At 37.2% G+C, this 16048-nt stretch overlaps 1 protein-coding gene across 1 annotated transcript; it reads left to right on the top strand.

The window, feature by feature from the left end:
* The first annotated feature begins 9140 nt into the window (after window positions 1–9140).
* Window positions 9141–15755, top strand: LOC110719718. The gene is made up of 11 exons (XM_021898706.1): window positions 9141–9199; window positions 10947–11346; window positions 12246–12509; window positions 12567–12816; window positions 13108–13244; window positions 13335–13472; window positions 13572–13663; window positions 13715–13868; window positions 14202–15130; window positions 15281–15365; window positions 15453–15755. Exons 1-11 carry the CDS (start codon window positions 9141–9143, stop codon window positions 15753–15755), a joined length of 2811 nt encoding a protein of 936 aa, XP_021754398.1.
* The last annotated feature ends 293 nt before the right edge of the window (window positions 15756–16048 follow it).

Raw genomic sequence — 16048 nt, 5'->3', positions numbered from 1 at the left:
AAGATTGTAAATAGAACCGTTGTCATTATTACGGCTACCCATCTACGGCAGAATAAGGCAAAGTTCAATAATTATGTTTAATAAACATTAAAGGACCATAGATAAATTAATTAGGTAACTTCTAAGCACTTTATTGAAATAAAATTGTCCCAATTGAATTAAGTGATTCCAAGATACTTTATTTGTGTAATAGTTGACCAGACTGAGGCCCTACCAACATGCATTACATTTTCAAGGTAAGTAAACTCTTTACTAATTGCAACTCTTGGTGAATAATTAGCCATCTCATGTTTAATTATTACCCTTTGCTTCAAGATTCTAAACGTTTTAGGTAATCTTGTTGAGTACAACTAATTAAATATGTAAAACGTGATCTACCCCAAATTTCCTAAGATAAAAAGTGACACCTTGCGGAGGCAGACCCACCACTCACGATCGAAGGGTTGTTGGGTATTTAATTAGAAAAGCAATCTCAATGTTACTGGGACCTAGATTTATTATGTTGTGATTAATTTAGTGAACTCTATCGCATCATCATCAACATCAATAAAACCTAGCATGCATAATCTACTAATGCATAATATAAAGCATGACATAGTATGGCCCCCTAGTCCTAAGAAACTAAACTTGAAATGCTCCCACTTGAACCTTCATTGATCTCCATCCACCTTGCTCCTTTGGGCCTTCACTTAATGGGCTTCTTGGACTAGACTATTTAAATAACTATTCTATTAACTGCTTGAATAAAAAGTTACAAAAATACTTAATGGTTCGCAGACCGTATTTAAATTACAAAAATACATCACGATTGGCAGATCGTATTTAGAATATATATGGGTCATACTAGTCTATATATAGCATAATAATATCATATATTATAAAATTGCCACATAATAAAATCACTCAACATGCTTCCCTAAACTAAAATAATATTCTTAATTAAGGCAATGCAATTCCTAAAATATCTCATATTTTTATTTCGTAATTAGATAATATCGTATATTATTAATGACCATCCATAAAATATCATATATTTTAAATTTGGTATGAGATAGAATCAAATCTTATTTTGATCTCAAAGATAAATCATATTTATTATCTAAGATTATCCTAACAAACTTAGGAGATTCTATCCTAATTACTAGGCAATGAAATAATATTAAAATCAATTACTCCTAAAATAATTATGGGATAACCACCATTATTTAATCAATTATTATCCAATTAGAATATTGCTCAAAATATCCTAACAAACTTTATCCAAATTTAACAACTTAATTTTGGATACTTATCAAAAATAACAACTTTAAAAATTGATTTTATCCAAAAATAATATCTAATTTTATTTTGAAAAATAATTAAAATAAGTTTTTTTTAAACGGTTTTGCACCAGCCACCGCGGTGTGGCGAGCCGAAGCTGGCCACAGTGGTCGTATACATGATGATGTATGCTGCTGAAGCAGCAGTGGCAGTAGTGCCGCACAACACTTTGCACGGTGTTGCTGCTGCTCTTTAGCTCTCGGACCCCTGCATCCCCGCCCCTGCCCTCCCTCTTGGACTACCAACAGCGAAAACCACCATGGCTGCGTCACCCAGCCGCGGCTGCCGCCCAAAACAGCCATCAAAATGCCTTTTTTTTTGTGTGTTTTCAATTTAATTAAAACAACTTTTGTTAAAAAAAAATTAAATTAGTCCAAGAATTAAAATTAAATCCCAATTCAATTGTAAATTAGGGTTCATCATAAAATTAATTTTAACTCTTAAAACTAAATTGTTGATCATACACAAAACACTTTTCTGTATATTTCAACCTAATTAAAATTATGAAGCATGAATCAAATCGAATTTAACCAAAAACACAAGCACAAAATTAGGGTTAGTGGTTCGAAATTTTCGAACAAATTAGGGCAAACTTTCGGTCCTTATTAGGCTAAATTGAGAAAAATTAAATCATATTTAATCAATTCCAAAAGTTAAATCACATTATAAAAAATAATTGACCCATAATTAAATTATTCTCCCTCTTAATTAATTATAAAATTATGATCGTAGACATCAAAGTAATAGTATTATTATGATCATATGTGTTCATGCAAGAGGCTAACTGATACCACAATAGGGAATTAGGAACTCTAAGCGGAATTTCATGAATCTCATTCATACGCATCTAAAACAGGATCACATGCATAACACATAAGAATCACATAATTATACCTTTGAAGCGTGAATTCCACATTGTGATTGACTATTGATTAGTGACATTTATGTCACTCAAGTCCCTTCTCCTTTTCCTATTTTTGGGATCATTTGATCTCTAAAACTCATATTTTCCACCTCTTCTCCCCACTTTTCTCTAATTTATGCCTTGTGATAACTTGTTATTTGATATGATTTAAGGGTATTTTTGAACCTTGATTACTTGATAGATTGGTATTTTAATTCACTTTTACTTTATTTTCATGCAGTTTTTATGTATCCTTTGCTTCACCGGTTATTAGTGTTTTTGTTGAGATTTTAGGTCCAAAAATGACCAATTGAAGTCCTAGGATGATAAACCAAGGTTGGAAGCAAGAAGATGATGGATAGAAGCCAAGGTAAAGGAGTCCAAATCAAAAGAAAGAGAAAACTGCAGTGGAGCGGCCTCTCCAAAGAGTGACGCAGCCTCTCCTCATGCGCGGCCTCTCCATATCAGTAGAGAGGCTTCTCCTGACCTCAACACTCCTGACCTCAACAGAATTTTCAACCTCTATTTTGCAAAGTGAAGAAAGTAGGAGGAGCGGCCTCTCCAGCTTGAGGCGCGACCTCTCCACATGGCTCGGCCTCTTCAGGTCAGTGGAGAGGCCTCTCCACCTTATTGTGGTAGCTGCTGCCTCCCTTGGCAGATTCAAAGATATTTGTGAGGAGAGGCCTCTCCAACGTAGGAGCGCGACCGCTCCAAATGGGGCGCAGCCTCTCCACCAACTTGGAGAGCCCTCTCCACACTGCTACTAGAATTTCTACTCCAATTTTACTCAGCAAGGCGCGGTCTCTCCAAGCCTTGGCACGGCCGTGCCCGATAGCTTTTGCGACTTTTCTTTTGCGGAGTTTACTATGTAATTGGGGTATTATGAATAGGTTTTGGGGGTTCTTTTGTACGGATAACCAATTTCCTAGAGTCTTCCTCTTAGTTAGCAGTTTTAGTTCATCAAAAACTCTCAAATCATTAGTTAATTTTTAATTCTTAGCCTGGAAACCTCCATCTAAATCATTGTAGAAGACAAGTTCCACCATTGTTTCTCAATTTGAAGCTTCTTAGTAATTATTTCTTACTCTTTTCTTCTAATTCTCTCTACTTCGTTGTTAATTACTAATATATGTGTTTTATATACTATTTTATCCCCAGTCCCCTGGTCATTTTTATGCATATTTGAGCTCTTTGGGGCTATTTTTGGTACTAATGTGTGGTTTTGAGTATTTTGTAGAGTTGGCATTTGTTTTTGTAGGAATTTCTCCGATTTGTTGGTGATTTCTATGGTTTTTCGGCCACTACAAGATATCGAAGCTATGATCACCTTCATAACCGTCGTTTGTAGCCCAAGACCGATTATTTCGGTGACTAAGGGCTTGGTTCGTGGAATTGGTCTAAGTAATGGACCAAGGAAAAGGATTTAGGCCACAAGTAATTGAAGCCCAAAAGAAGAAAAGAAAAGAAGACTTAGCCTAAGAAAAAGACAGGGCCCGATCGAGCGGCTTATGGCCCAATCGGGCGGATGCCCAGAAAGGCGGTGTGAGTCGCCTGATCGGGCGCGTGCTTTTCTAGGGGCGTTTAGAAATCATATTTTAAGTTGATTTTGGGTGGAGTATTTAAACTTTTTTTTGTAAGCTTTATTTGGGACGTTTTTTAGATTACAATTTCCGTTCTTAAGCTTTTAGAGAGATTTTAGTAAGAGATTATTGTTGAACTCAAGTTTCCCCTTTTTAGTGCAATTTCATATTTCCTTCATTTAGTATTATTTCTCGTCTCTTTTATCGCTTTATTTATTGCTTTGATTTCAATTTCTTTGTTAATTTGTGCTTTGATTTCAATCATGTTTTTTTTATATGCTTTGATTAGTTTAGATTTAAATATGTGTGAGTAGTTAATTTCAAGGGTTCTAGGGTTCTAGGGGGATCCATAATTAATATGAAGGGATGAATTGTTTTGGTTGATTATTGATATTGCATAATAATTTCTTATTGGATTGTTTTAATTCTTTACAATTAGATTATGAATCGAGCAGATGTGATTTGATTGTAAAAGTATAGCAATATTGAATTGATGAATCGAGCATGTGTTAATTTGATATTAAAGGCTATTTTCAATAGGAACTTAGATCTAGTAAATTGCGAGAACCTTTTGGAACAAAGTTGTTTTAAGTGTGAATTTGTGAAAATGGTAAAGTCCCACATTGGTGGGAAATAAGAGTGTTGCTTGGTTTATATAGGCGTGTGTCACCAAAAGGGGTGTGGCCCTTGGGCTACTCACATTTTGTGGAGAGGAATGACTCACCTACCAAACCAATCTAACACACGCGCGCCGAACCGAACCGGGCCGGGCTGGTTTGGGTTGGGTTGGATTTCTTAAACAGATTTATATTTTTGAACAAGGATTAATTCCTTGATTTTGTAACTGATTTCATAATCAATTCTTAACCGCTATTGTTTTCTTTTTTTTTTTTGCCCGTTTTTATTTGACTGTTCCGTAACGATTATTGCAATGATTTTTTGTCCGTTCTGCAACAGCTAATTAACGTGAATTAAGGCCTTGATTATGTGCGTTAATTACTTGATTAAAATTGTCCAGGTACATTACACAACCCACTATAAATTTGAGGCTCTCCCTCACCGTTTAATACACACAAAAACAAAAAAACAACTCACAAAAACATTTTACAGAAAACGTTTTACATTGTTCTGATTTTACATAAAACTTTTTACAGAAATATTCAAGCATTATTATATTAGTGTTGGTGTTTAGTTGTCCGGTGGTTCTGTGCAAATCCATCGGTATATCCTTTTGCTACGAGAGACTATTTTATCCTAGGGGACATCCGGTTACGTTAGAGCTGCTTGCACAAATCAAAGGCAGTACCATGAATGTTCTAAATAGAGCGACATAGTCCGCGACTCAGTCTCATTCCCGGTAACTTCGTTCCTTCTTTATTTTAGCAGTTCCGTTAACAACAATTTTAGAACAATCTTTACTGCCTGTCGTAGTTACTATGTCTACCGAGGATGTCACTATGTCAAATGACCTTAACAAGGCCTTCCGTTTTGAAGGCGCTCACTTTAAACGATGGAAACAAAAAATGCAATTTTTCCTCACTGTTAAGAAAGTGCATTCTGCCTTGACTGTCCATCAGCCTGTTATTCCTGATAATGCTGAACAAGATGACCTAGTGTATTGGAATAGTGAAATTGAAACTTGGAATGAAACTGATTTCATGTGCAAGAATTATATTCTTAATGGTCTGTCTGATAACCTGTATGACTATTATAATATGGAAAACACTGCTAAGGATTTGTGGGATGCCCTACAAAAGAAATATGACACCGAAGAAGCCGGTGCCAAAAAGTATGCAGTCAACAGGTACTTGAAATTTCAGATGACTGATGATAAGTCCGTGGAAGTGCAGTCCCACGAACTTCAGAAAATTGCTCATGAGATAATTTCCGAAGGTATGGCTCTTGATGAACAATTTCAAATTGCTGTTATTATTGACAAGTTGCCTCCTTCTTAGAAAGATTTCAAAAACAGCCTCAGGCACAAGACTAAGGAATTTTCCTTAGAGAGTTTGATCACTTGGCTCCGTATAGAGGAAGAATCCAGAAAACAGGACCAGAAAGAAGAAGTCTTACAGCTCACTGCAAACAATGCTCCTAAGCGATCTGTTGCAGTTCTCAAGCCTGCTGGTAAGAACTTCAAGCCTCAGAACCGGAAGAATAACTTCAACAAAAACAAAACGAATGTTCAAAAGAACAATTGATTCAACCCCCTAAGAATGGTACTGGTCAATTTCTATGCTATAGGTGTGGAAAACCAGGCCATATGGCACGTAAGTGCAGGAACATGCCTAACCCTGCAACTGCGCAGGCAAGCATGATTGAAGAGCCTCTTGTGGCTATGATTACTGAGATCAACTTTACAGGTGGATCAGATGGGTGGTGGGTAGACACTGATGCTACGCGCCATGTCTGCTATGATCGTCGGATGTTTAAAACATATTCTGAAAAGACCGATGATAAGAAAGTGATGTTGGGTGATTCCCATTCCACTATTGTTGCTGGTATTGGTAATGTTGAGTTGAAGTTTACTTCTGGCAAGACTCTCATCCTGAAGGATGTGCTGCACACTCCGGAAATGAGAAAGAATTTAGTTTCTGGTTTTCTTCTTAATAAGGCTGGTTTTACACAAACCATAGGTTCTAATTTGTTTACTTTAACTAAGAATGGCATGTTTTTAGGAAAAGGATATGCTACTGATGGCATGTTTAAACTGAATGTTTACATTAATAAAATTTCTGATTCTGCTTATATGTTGTCTTCTTCTGTTAATATTTGGCATGCTAGACTTTGTCATGTGAACAAAAGACTCATAAAAAATATGAGCAATTTAGGCCTTATTCCTAATATTTCTCTCAATGACTTTGATAAATGTGATTTTTGTAGTGAGGCTAAGATTACAAAAACACCTCATCAGTCTGTGATTAGAAACTCAGAACCGTTAGATTTAATTCATTCGGATATTTGTGAATTTAATGGAACGTTGACCAAAAATGGACAACGATATTTTATCACGTTTATTGATGATTGTTCTGATTATACTCGTGTTTATTTGATGAAAAATAAGAGTGATGCTTTTGATATGTTTAAGTTGTTTGTGACAGAGTTTGAGAATCAGTTCAACAAGCAAATAAAAAGGTTACGAAGTGATCGTGGAACTGAGTATGATACTGATGCTTTTGTAGAGTTTTATAATTCACACGGTATCATACATGAAAGGTCAGCCCCTTACTCTCCAGAAATGAATGGTAAGGCTGAAAGGAAAAATAGAACTTTTACTGAGTTAGTAGTTGTTATTTCCTTAAATTCTGGTGTTGCTGATCATTGGTGGGGAAAAATTCTTCTCACTGTTTGTTATGTCTTGAACCGTATTCCAAAGACTAAGAGTAAGGTTTCTCCTTATGAATTACTTCGTAATAAACAACCTAATATTTCTTATTTCAGAACTTGGGGTTGTCTAGCATATGTTAGGATTCCTGATCCTAAAAGAGTTAAGTTAGCTAATAGAGCTTATGAATGTGTATTCATTGGTTATGCTATTAATAGTAAAGCATATAGATTCTTTGATTTAAACGCACGTGTAATTATTGAATCTAATGATGCTGATTTTTATGAGGACATGTTTCCTTTTAAATCTAGAAATAGTGGGGGTTCGTCCTCATCTATTATTCCTGCAATCAGGTCTAGCTCACAGAACTTGGATGTTGAACCCGAACCAAGAAGGAGCAAACGGGCTAGAGTAGCAAAAGACTTTGGCCCGGACTTTGAAGTCCTCAATGTAGAGGAGGATCCTTCTACCCTCCAAGAAGCCTTAGCCTCAGTTGATGCAGATTTATGGCAAGAAGCCGTAAATGATGAAATGGACTCACTTGAGTCTAATTGAACTTGGCACCTGACTGAGTTGCCCCCAGGTTGCAAAACAATTGGCTGCAAATGGGTCCTAAAAAGAAAGCTGAAAGTTGATGGGACCGTTGATAAGTATAAGGCTCGTTTGGTAGCTAAAGGCTACACACAAAGGGAGAATGTTGATTTCTTTGATACTTATTCACCTGTAACTAGAATAACTTCTATTAGAGTGCTAATATCTCTTGCTTCTGTTTTTAATCTTGTAGTACATTAGATGGATGTAAAGACTGCATTCTTGAATGGTGAATTGGAAGAAGAAATCTACATGGATCAACCAGAGGGCTTTGTCATCCCAGGAATAGAGCATCTGGTATGTAAATTAGATAAGTCTCTTTATGGTCTCAAACAAGCACCTAAACAATGGCATGAAAAATTTGATAACTTAGTCATCTCACATGGTTTTAAGATAAATGGTAGTGACAAATGCATATATGTAAAATTTGAGAATGACATTTGCACTATAATTTGTCTGTATGTGGATGACTTGTTAATTTTTGGCTCGAATATTCACGCTGTGAATAATGTAAAGCTATTGTTGAATGTTGAGTTTGATATGAAAGATCTAGGAGAGGCTAATGTAATCCTTGGGATTAAGATTACTAGGACTGAAAATGGAGTTTCTTTGGATCAGTCTCATTACATTGAGAAAATCCTAAAGAAATATGGTTACTTTGACTGTAAACCTGCTAGTACACCTTATGATCCCAGTGTAAGGTTATTTAAGAACACTGGTGAAGCCATTAGGCAATCTGATTATGCAAGCGTCATTGGCATCCTTCGGTATGCCACTGATTGTACTAGACCCGACATTGCCTATGTCGTGGGATTATTAGGCAGGTTTACTAGTTATCCTGGTAATGAGCATTGGCATGCTATTGAAAGGGTCATGAGATACCTTAAGAGGACCATGAACCTAGGATTACATTATGAGAGGTTTCCAGCTGTACTAGAAGGCTATAGTGATGCCGACTGGAACACCTTATCAGATGACTCTAAGGCTACTAGTGGATATATTTTCTCTATAGTCGGTGGAGCTGTATCTTGGAAGTCTAAGAAACAGACTATTTTGTCTCAGTCCACCATGGAGTCAGAGATGATAGCACTAGCTACAGCTAGTGAAGAAGCAGGTTGGTTAAGAGACCTACTAGGTGAGATTCCCTTGTGGGAAAAACCATTACCGGCTGTCTTGATCCATTGCGATAGTACCGCGGCTATTGCAAAAGTTCAGAACCGTTATTACAACGGTAAGAGACGAAAAATACGTCGTAAGCACAGCACTGTAAGAGAATATCTCTCTATTGGAGCTATGAGAGTGGATCATGTACGCACTGAGAATAATTTGGCTGATCCTTTGACGAAAGGATTGGCTAGAGAGAAAGTCCATGATTTTTCTAAGAAAATGGGACTATTGCCATTAACATGAGTCACACATAATGGTAACCCAACCTATAGACTGGAGATCCCAAGAAATAGGTTCAATGGGTAATAACAAGTTATGGAGTGATATGAGTTGATTATGTTTAAGTAACATAAATTCCTGAAGCGATCAAGGATGAGTTAATAGGAACTCTTAATGAAATCTATACTCCATTTGGAGTGGAGTACCTAGCTATAGGAGTACTCTTGATAGATTAACCTATGTGAATGTGGAAGTGAGGCCGCTTCCTATGAAATGTGGGCAGCATTTCTAGAGCGTTCACTATACTAGGATAGACTTGCATGGCCGTAATAGCACGGGTCTATGACAAACACCGAGAATAGGTAGTGTGTTGTATTCACTACGCAGAAGTTCAAGTTGAAAAACACTTCTGTTTATGCACAACCTATACATGTAAGGATTCTGCTCGAAAATATTTTCAAAAAATTCAAGTGGGGGATTGTTGGAACAAAGTTGTTTTAAGTGTGAAATTTGTGAAAATGGTAAAGTCCCACATTAGTGGGAAATAAGAGTGTTGCTTGGTTTATATAGGTGTGTGTCACCTAAAGGGGTGTGGCCCTTGGGCTACCCACATTTTGTGGAGAGGAAGGACTCACCTACCAAACCAATCTAACACACGCGCGCCGAACCGAACCAGGCCGGGCCGGGTTGGGTTGGGTTCTTAAACAGATTTATATTTTTGAACAAGGATTAATTCCTTGATTTTGTAACTGATTTCATAATCAATTCTTAACTGTTACTGTTTTCTTTTTTTTTTTTGCCCATTTTTATTTGACTGTTCCGTAACGGTTATTGCAATAAGTTTTTGTCCGTTTTGCAACAGCTAATTAACGTGAATTAAGGCCTTGATTATGTGCGTTAATTACTTGATTAAAACTCTCCAGGTACATTACACAACCCACATAAATTTGAGGCTCTCCCTCACCGTTTAATACACACAAAAACAGAAAAACAACTCACAAAAACATTTTACAGAAAACGTTTTACATTGTTCTGATTTTACATAAAACGTTTTACAGAAATATTCGAGCATTATTATATTAGTGTTGGTGTTTAGTTGTCCGGTGGTTCAAATCCATCGGTATATCCTTTTGCTACGAGAGACTGTTTTATCCTGGGGGACATCCGGTTACGTTAGAGCTGCTTGCACAAATCAAAGGCAGTACCGTGAATATTCTAAAGAGAGCGACATAGTCTGCGACTCAGTCTCATTCCCGGTAACTTCGTTCCTTCTTTATTTTAGCAGTTCTGTTAACAACAGAACCTGTTAGAACTATCAATCAATCAATCAAAGCCTTAATCCCATAAGTGGGGTCGGCTAACTGGGAGAGCCTGTTAGAACTATGTTGATTAATAAATTACGAGAGCCTGTTAATCGTGTTATGTTTGAAATATTAATAATTGATTGTTATGTTTTATCCTGGAGTATTAATTATTGGCGAACCTGTGACCCTAGGCTTTTTATTATTGGTTATTCCCTTAGATTAATTCATACAAACCTTATTTGTTTCTTGATGATTTAGATTATCATAATTAATTAGGAATAAAAAACGATATTTCCCTGTGGATTCGACCCTACTTCCCTATCTATTTTAGTTAGTGGTTTTAGGAATTACTTTTGATTAGGTGATACGACTATCTACTTTAGCCTTTCAAAATTTGGCGTCATTGCCGGGGAAACGGTTTTATTTTTATTTCTAATTATTTTTGTAGTCTATATTATTTTCTTTCGTCTCAGAGAACGCAAGTTCTTTGAGATAGTTTCTCATATTTGTTTGTTTAGTTCTGTGTTTATGCCCAGGATTTCTAGATCAGGTTACATTCCATTCAATCCTGAAATCGAACGTTCTTTTCATAGACAAAAGAATATTTTCAGACAAGTACGAGCTACTTCCGAGGGTAATACACCTTTAGAACCCCCATCTAATTCTAGCGACATAGAAGTTTCTTCAGAACCAGAATCAGAGATGGCAAATCCGCCACCACCACCACCTCGCAAGCTCAGCGATTATTTGCAGCCATCCCTGACAAATTTCCCACATCTTGGTCCTACACCAAATCTCGAAGGAGTACAATTCGAGATTAAACCCCAGTTTATTACTATAATCAAAAGGAAGCAACTCAGCGGAGCTAAGGGTGAAGATCCAAATCTTCATATTTTGGACTTTCGCCAATATTGCAATACCATCAGACAAGCTGGGGTCACGCAGGACCAAATCAGGGAGATTACTTTTCCCTTTTCTTTATGTGGTAAAGCAAAATTGTGGTATAATGGATTGAATAGGACTGCCCTTGGTATTACTAACTGGAATTCTCTTGCTATGAATTTCTATAATAAATATTACCCTGCAGAGAGGACAGCTTTGTTAAGGATTTCAATCCAAAATTTTGCCTAAGAAGCTGATGAGTTTTTATATGAAGCTTGGGAAAGATTTAAGGATTTGCAGAGAGAATGTCCCCATCATGGGCTAGCACAGTGGCAGATAATCCAAGCCTTCTACAACGGGCTTGGAAATTCATTCAGATCAATCCTAGACTCAGCAGCTAATGGAAGATTTATGAATCTTCAAGAAGATGTAGCAGGAACAGTTATCGAAGAGATGGAAATTCATAATTCCCAATATGGGAATCCTAGAGGTTTTGCAAACAAAGGGAAACATAATGTCGATTCCGTATCCTTTGTGCAAGCTCAATTATCCTCTATTTGTCAGAAATTAGATAATATTAGTACTACTATTCTTGCTTCCATGGCTAATGTTTTTACTGTTAATAACACTAACGATGCTTTTTGTGAAAATTGTGGAATTGTAGGTCATTGGTCACAAGATTGTAGGAGTTCCATGGAGCAAGTTAATGCCTTCCAAGCCTATAGGCAAAATAACCCATACTCCAACACTCATAATCCTGGTCTCCGGAACCATCCAGATATTTCCTACCGGAGTACTAATGTGCTAAACCTTCACCTCCACAACAACAAGCCCCACAGCAGCCACAACAAAAATATTACCTATCTCCTAACTAGAGACCCCAACCACAAACACCACCTCCATCTACTAATCCTGCCCTGTTAGAAATTAAAACGATGTTAGCCAATATGCAGAAACAGATGCAGAGTAGGGATGCGCAAATTGATTCATTCCTAGCACGCAATAAAATCATAGATAATCAAATTGCGAAACTTTCCTCTACTCTGCAAACTCTCCAGCAGGGAGCTTTTCCATCGCAGCTAGTACAACCTACAGATAATGCTAATGCAATTACCCTGAGAAGTGGTTCACACTATGATGGGCCTTCTATGCCCAAAGATGATGAACCTATTATAACAAAAATTGCTAATCCTGATCCTGTTATACCAAATGGTGTTGTTACTAGCCTTGCAGAGCCCCAGGGTAAAACTAACTCTTCTAATAATTCTTTGTAGGTTAAATCTCAGGACAAGAGTGGAGATGTGCAGGTTCCAGCTATCAAACTTCCATTCCCTAATAGACATTTAAAGAGTAAGTTGGATAAGAAATTTGGTAAGTTCCTGAAGGTTGTTAAGAATTTGCAGGTAACGGTTTCTTTCACTAATTTAATCACACAGGTTCCTGCATATGCTAAATTCATGAAAGATATTTTGCCTAGGAAGAGAGCCTTTAATGAGGTAGAGACTGTATACTTTACTAAAGAATGTAGTGCATTACTAAAAAATAAATCTCCACCTAAGTTAAAGGATCCCGGTAGTTTTTCTATACCTTGTCATATTGGTAATGTCTTCATTGATAAAGCATTATGTGATTTGGGTTCTAGTGTTAGTGTAATGCCATTGTCTGTGTGTTCAAGGCTTAATATGGGTGATTTAAAAGTTACTAACATTACTTTGCAAATGGCAGACTGATTTGTTAAATACCCCTTAGGTATTCTAGAGGATGTTCCTGTTAAAGTTGGTAAATTTTTTATCCCTGTTGATTTTGTTGTTTTAGACATGGCTGAGGATACACAAATTCCAATAATATTAGGTAGACCTTTCCTCCACACTGCAGGAGCCATTATTAATGTTAAAAATGGAAAACTCACTCTTTCTGTCGGAGATGATAATATCACTTTTAATTTAGGGAGAGTTTTGAAAGGTCCTATGTTAGAAGAAAATTGTTGTAGTATTGATGTGATTGATATTATTGATGTTATTTGCAATGATAGCTTACCATAGGTCCTTGCAAAGGATTCCTTGGAGGAAGTTCTTTGTGGTGATTTTACTACAGGGGATGCTGACATATGGAGTAGAAAGGTGGATGCAATAGAGCAAGCTCTAGTGAATGAGCAACTTAGCCCTGATGAGAACGATAAGGTAGAAAATTTAATTTAGGAATCGTACTCTGCAGAGGTAAAGAACCCTGAACTTAAACCCCTTCCTTTGCATTTAAACTATGTATTTCTTGATGAGCAGGAACTGCACCCCGTGATCATTAGTACTGCACTCGATGACCCCCAAACTTCCCAACTTCTAGAGGTTCTTCAAACCCACAAAAGGGCAATTGGGTACAGTATTGATGATCTAAAGGGTATTAGCCCTCACTTTTGTATGCACAGGATACACCTAGAATACAATCACAAGCCATGCATTCAACCACATAGGAGGTTGAATCCCAACATGCAGGAAGTTGTCAAAAAGGAGGTTATGAAGCTACTTGATGCAAGTATTATTTATCCTATCTCTGACTCAAAGTGGGTAAGTCCTATTCAGGTAGTTCCTAAAAAGGGTGGGATGACAGTAATTAAAAATGATAAAAATGAATTGATTCCCACTAGAACTGTGACAAGGTGGCGGATGTGCATTGATTATTTTAAGCTAAATACCGCCACTAAGAAGGATCACTTTCCCCTTCCCTTTATTAACCAAATGTTGGAAAGATTAGCAAACCATAAATTTTTCTGTTATTTGGATGGGTATTCGGGGTTCTTTCAAATCCCAATTCACCCTGACGATCAGGAGAAAACCACATTTACATGTCCCTATGGTACTTTTGCTTATCGTAGGATGCCCTTTGGATTATGTAATGCACCTGCTACTTTTCAGCGTTGTGTGATGAACATCTTTTTTGCTTTCATAGAGTCCATCATGGAAGTTTTTATGGATGATTTTAGTGTGTATGGATCTTCATTTGATGTTTGTCTATCTAACCTCACTAAAATTTTAAAAAGGTGTGAAGAATGCAACTTGGTTTTAAATTGGGAAAAGTGTCACTTCATGGTGACACAAGGTGTAGTCCTAGGTCACATTGTTTCTGATGAAGGTATACAGGTGGACAAAGCAAAGGTAGAAGTGATTGAGAAATTACCCCCACCAGTGAATGTTAAAGGGGTAAAGAGTTTCCTTGGTCATGCGGGGTTTTATCGTCGCTTCATTAAGGATTTTTCTAAGATTGCTAAACCACTAACTCAACTTTTACTTAAGGATGCTCCATTTGATTTTACTGACGAGTGTCTTGATTCTTTTAACATGATTAAGCAGGCTTTAATTTCGACTCCTATTATATGTGCTCCCGATTGGAACCTTCCATTCGAGATCATGTGTGACGCTAGTGATTATGTAGTAGGCGCCGTGCTAGGCCAAAGGAAGAACAAAGTTTTGCATGCTATTTATTATGCAAGTAAAACTTTGGATGAGGCTAAAGTCAACTATGACACCACAGCGAAGGAGTTTCTTGCTGTGATTTATGCCTTAGAGAAATTTAGATCATACTTGGTTGGTTCTAAAATTATTGTTTTTACTGACCATGCAGCATTGAAGTATCTCATTGCCAAGGCAGAGACCAAGCCTAGACTTCTTCGTTGGGTGCTCTTGCTTCAAGACTTTGAAATTGAAATTAGAGACAAAAAAGGAGCGGAGAATGTAGTAGCAGACCACTTGTCTAGGATCAGGTATGATGGAGGTAAGGATTCTACACCTATAGATGATTCCCTTCCTAACGATAATCTCCTTGCAGTTGTGTCACAGGGACCTTGGTATGCCGATTATGCCAATTATTTGGTAGGCGGTATACTACCTCCAGATATGTCCTATCAACAAAAGAAAAGGTTTCTCCATGATGTTAAATATTATTTTTGGGATGATCCTTTTTTGTTTCGTGAGTGTGCAGATGGACTATTTCGTAGGTGTGTCCCCAAATGGGAAGTGAATGGCATTCTACAACTTTGCCACAACTCTCCATATGGTGGGCATCATGGCCCTTCTAAAATCGTAACCAAGCTTAATGAATCAGGATTCTTTTAGCCTACTATGTTCAAGGATACGCGGATAATCATAATGTCTTGTGATTCTTGCCAGAGGACCAGCAATATTTCGAGGAGGCACGAGATGCCCCAAACTGGGATATTTAAAGTTGAAATTTTTGATGTTTGGGTTATTGACTATATGGGACCATTCCCATCTTCCAATGGGAATTGTTACATACTCGTGGCCATTGATTATGTGTCTAAATGGGTCGAGGCCATTGCTTCACCAACAAATAATGCCAAGGTGGTCATGAAACTTTTCAAGAAGACCATATTTCCAAGATTTGGTGTCCCACGAGCTATCATTAATGATGGAGGTTCTCACTTCCATGAAAGACAATTGGACAACTTTTAAAGAAGTATGGAGTCTACCATAGGATCGGACTTAGTTAGCATCCTCAAACAAGTGGTCAAGTTGAGGTCTCCAATCGAGAAATCAAGTCGATTCTAGAAAAAGTAGTAGTTAAGTCAAGGAAGGATTGGAGTATGAAGCTAGAAGACACACTTTAGGCGTACAGGACTGCATTCAAAACACCAATTGGTACCTCTCCATATAGACTAGTGTACCGTAAGGCATGTCATCTTCCCGTGGAATTGGAGTACAAAGCTTTTTGGGCAATCAAGGAGCTTAATATGGATTCTAAGGTT

This window comes from Chenopodium quinoa, unplaced genomic scaffold (assembly GCF_001683475.1).
Source record: "Chenopodium quinoa cultivar QQ74 unplaced genomic scaffold, ASM168347v1, whole genome shotgun sequence".
NCBI lineage: Eukaryota > Viridiplantae > Streptophyta > Magnoliopsida > Caryophyllales > Amaranthaceae > Chenopodium > Chenopodium quinoa.
This window is presented reverse-complemented; position numbering and strand designations above follow the sequence as displayed.

Coding starts and splice junctions, on each gene's coding strand:
- LOC110719718 (XM_021898706.1), top strand. CDS start 9,141: ATGGTAACCCAACCTATAGACTGGAGATCCCAAGAAATAGGTTCAATG. Junction 12,510..12,566: donor CTGTTATACCAAATGGTGTT/GTTACTAGCCTT, acceptor AATTCTTTGTAG/GTTAAATCTCAGGACAAGAG. Junction 13,245..13,334: donor TCACTTTTAATTTAGGGAGA/GTTTTGAAAGGT, acceptor AGCTTACCATAG/GTCCTTGCAAAGGATTCCTT.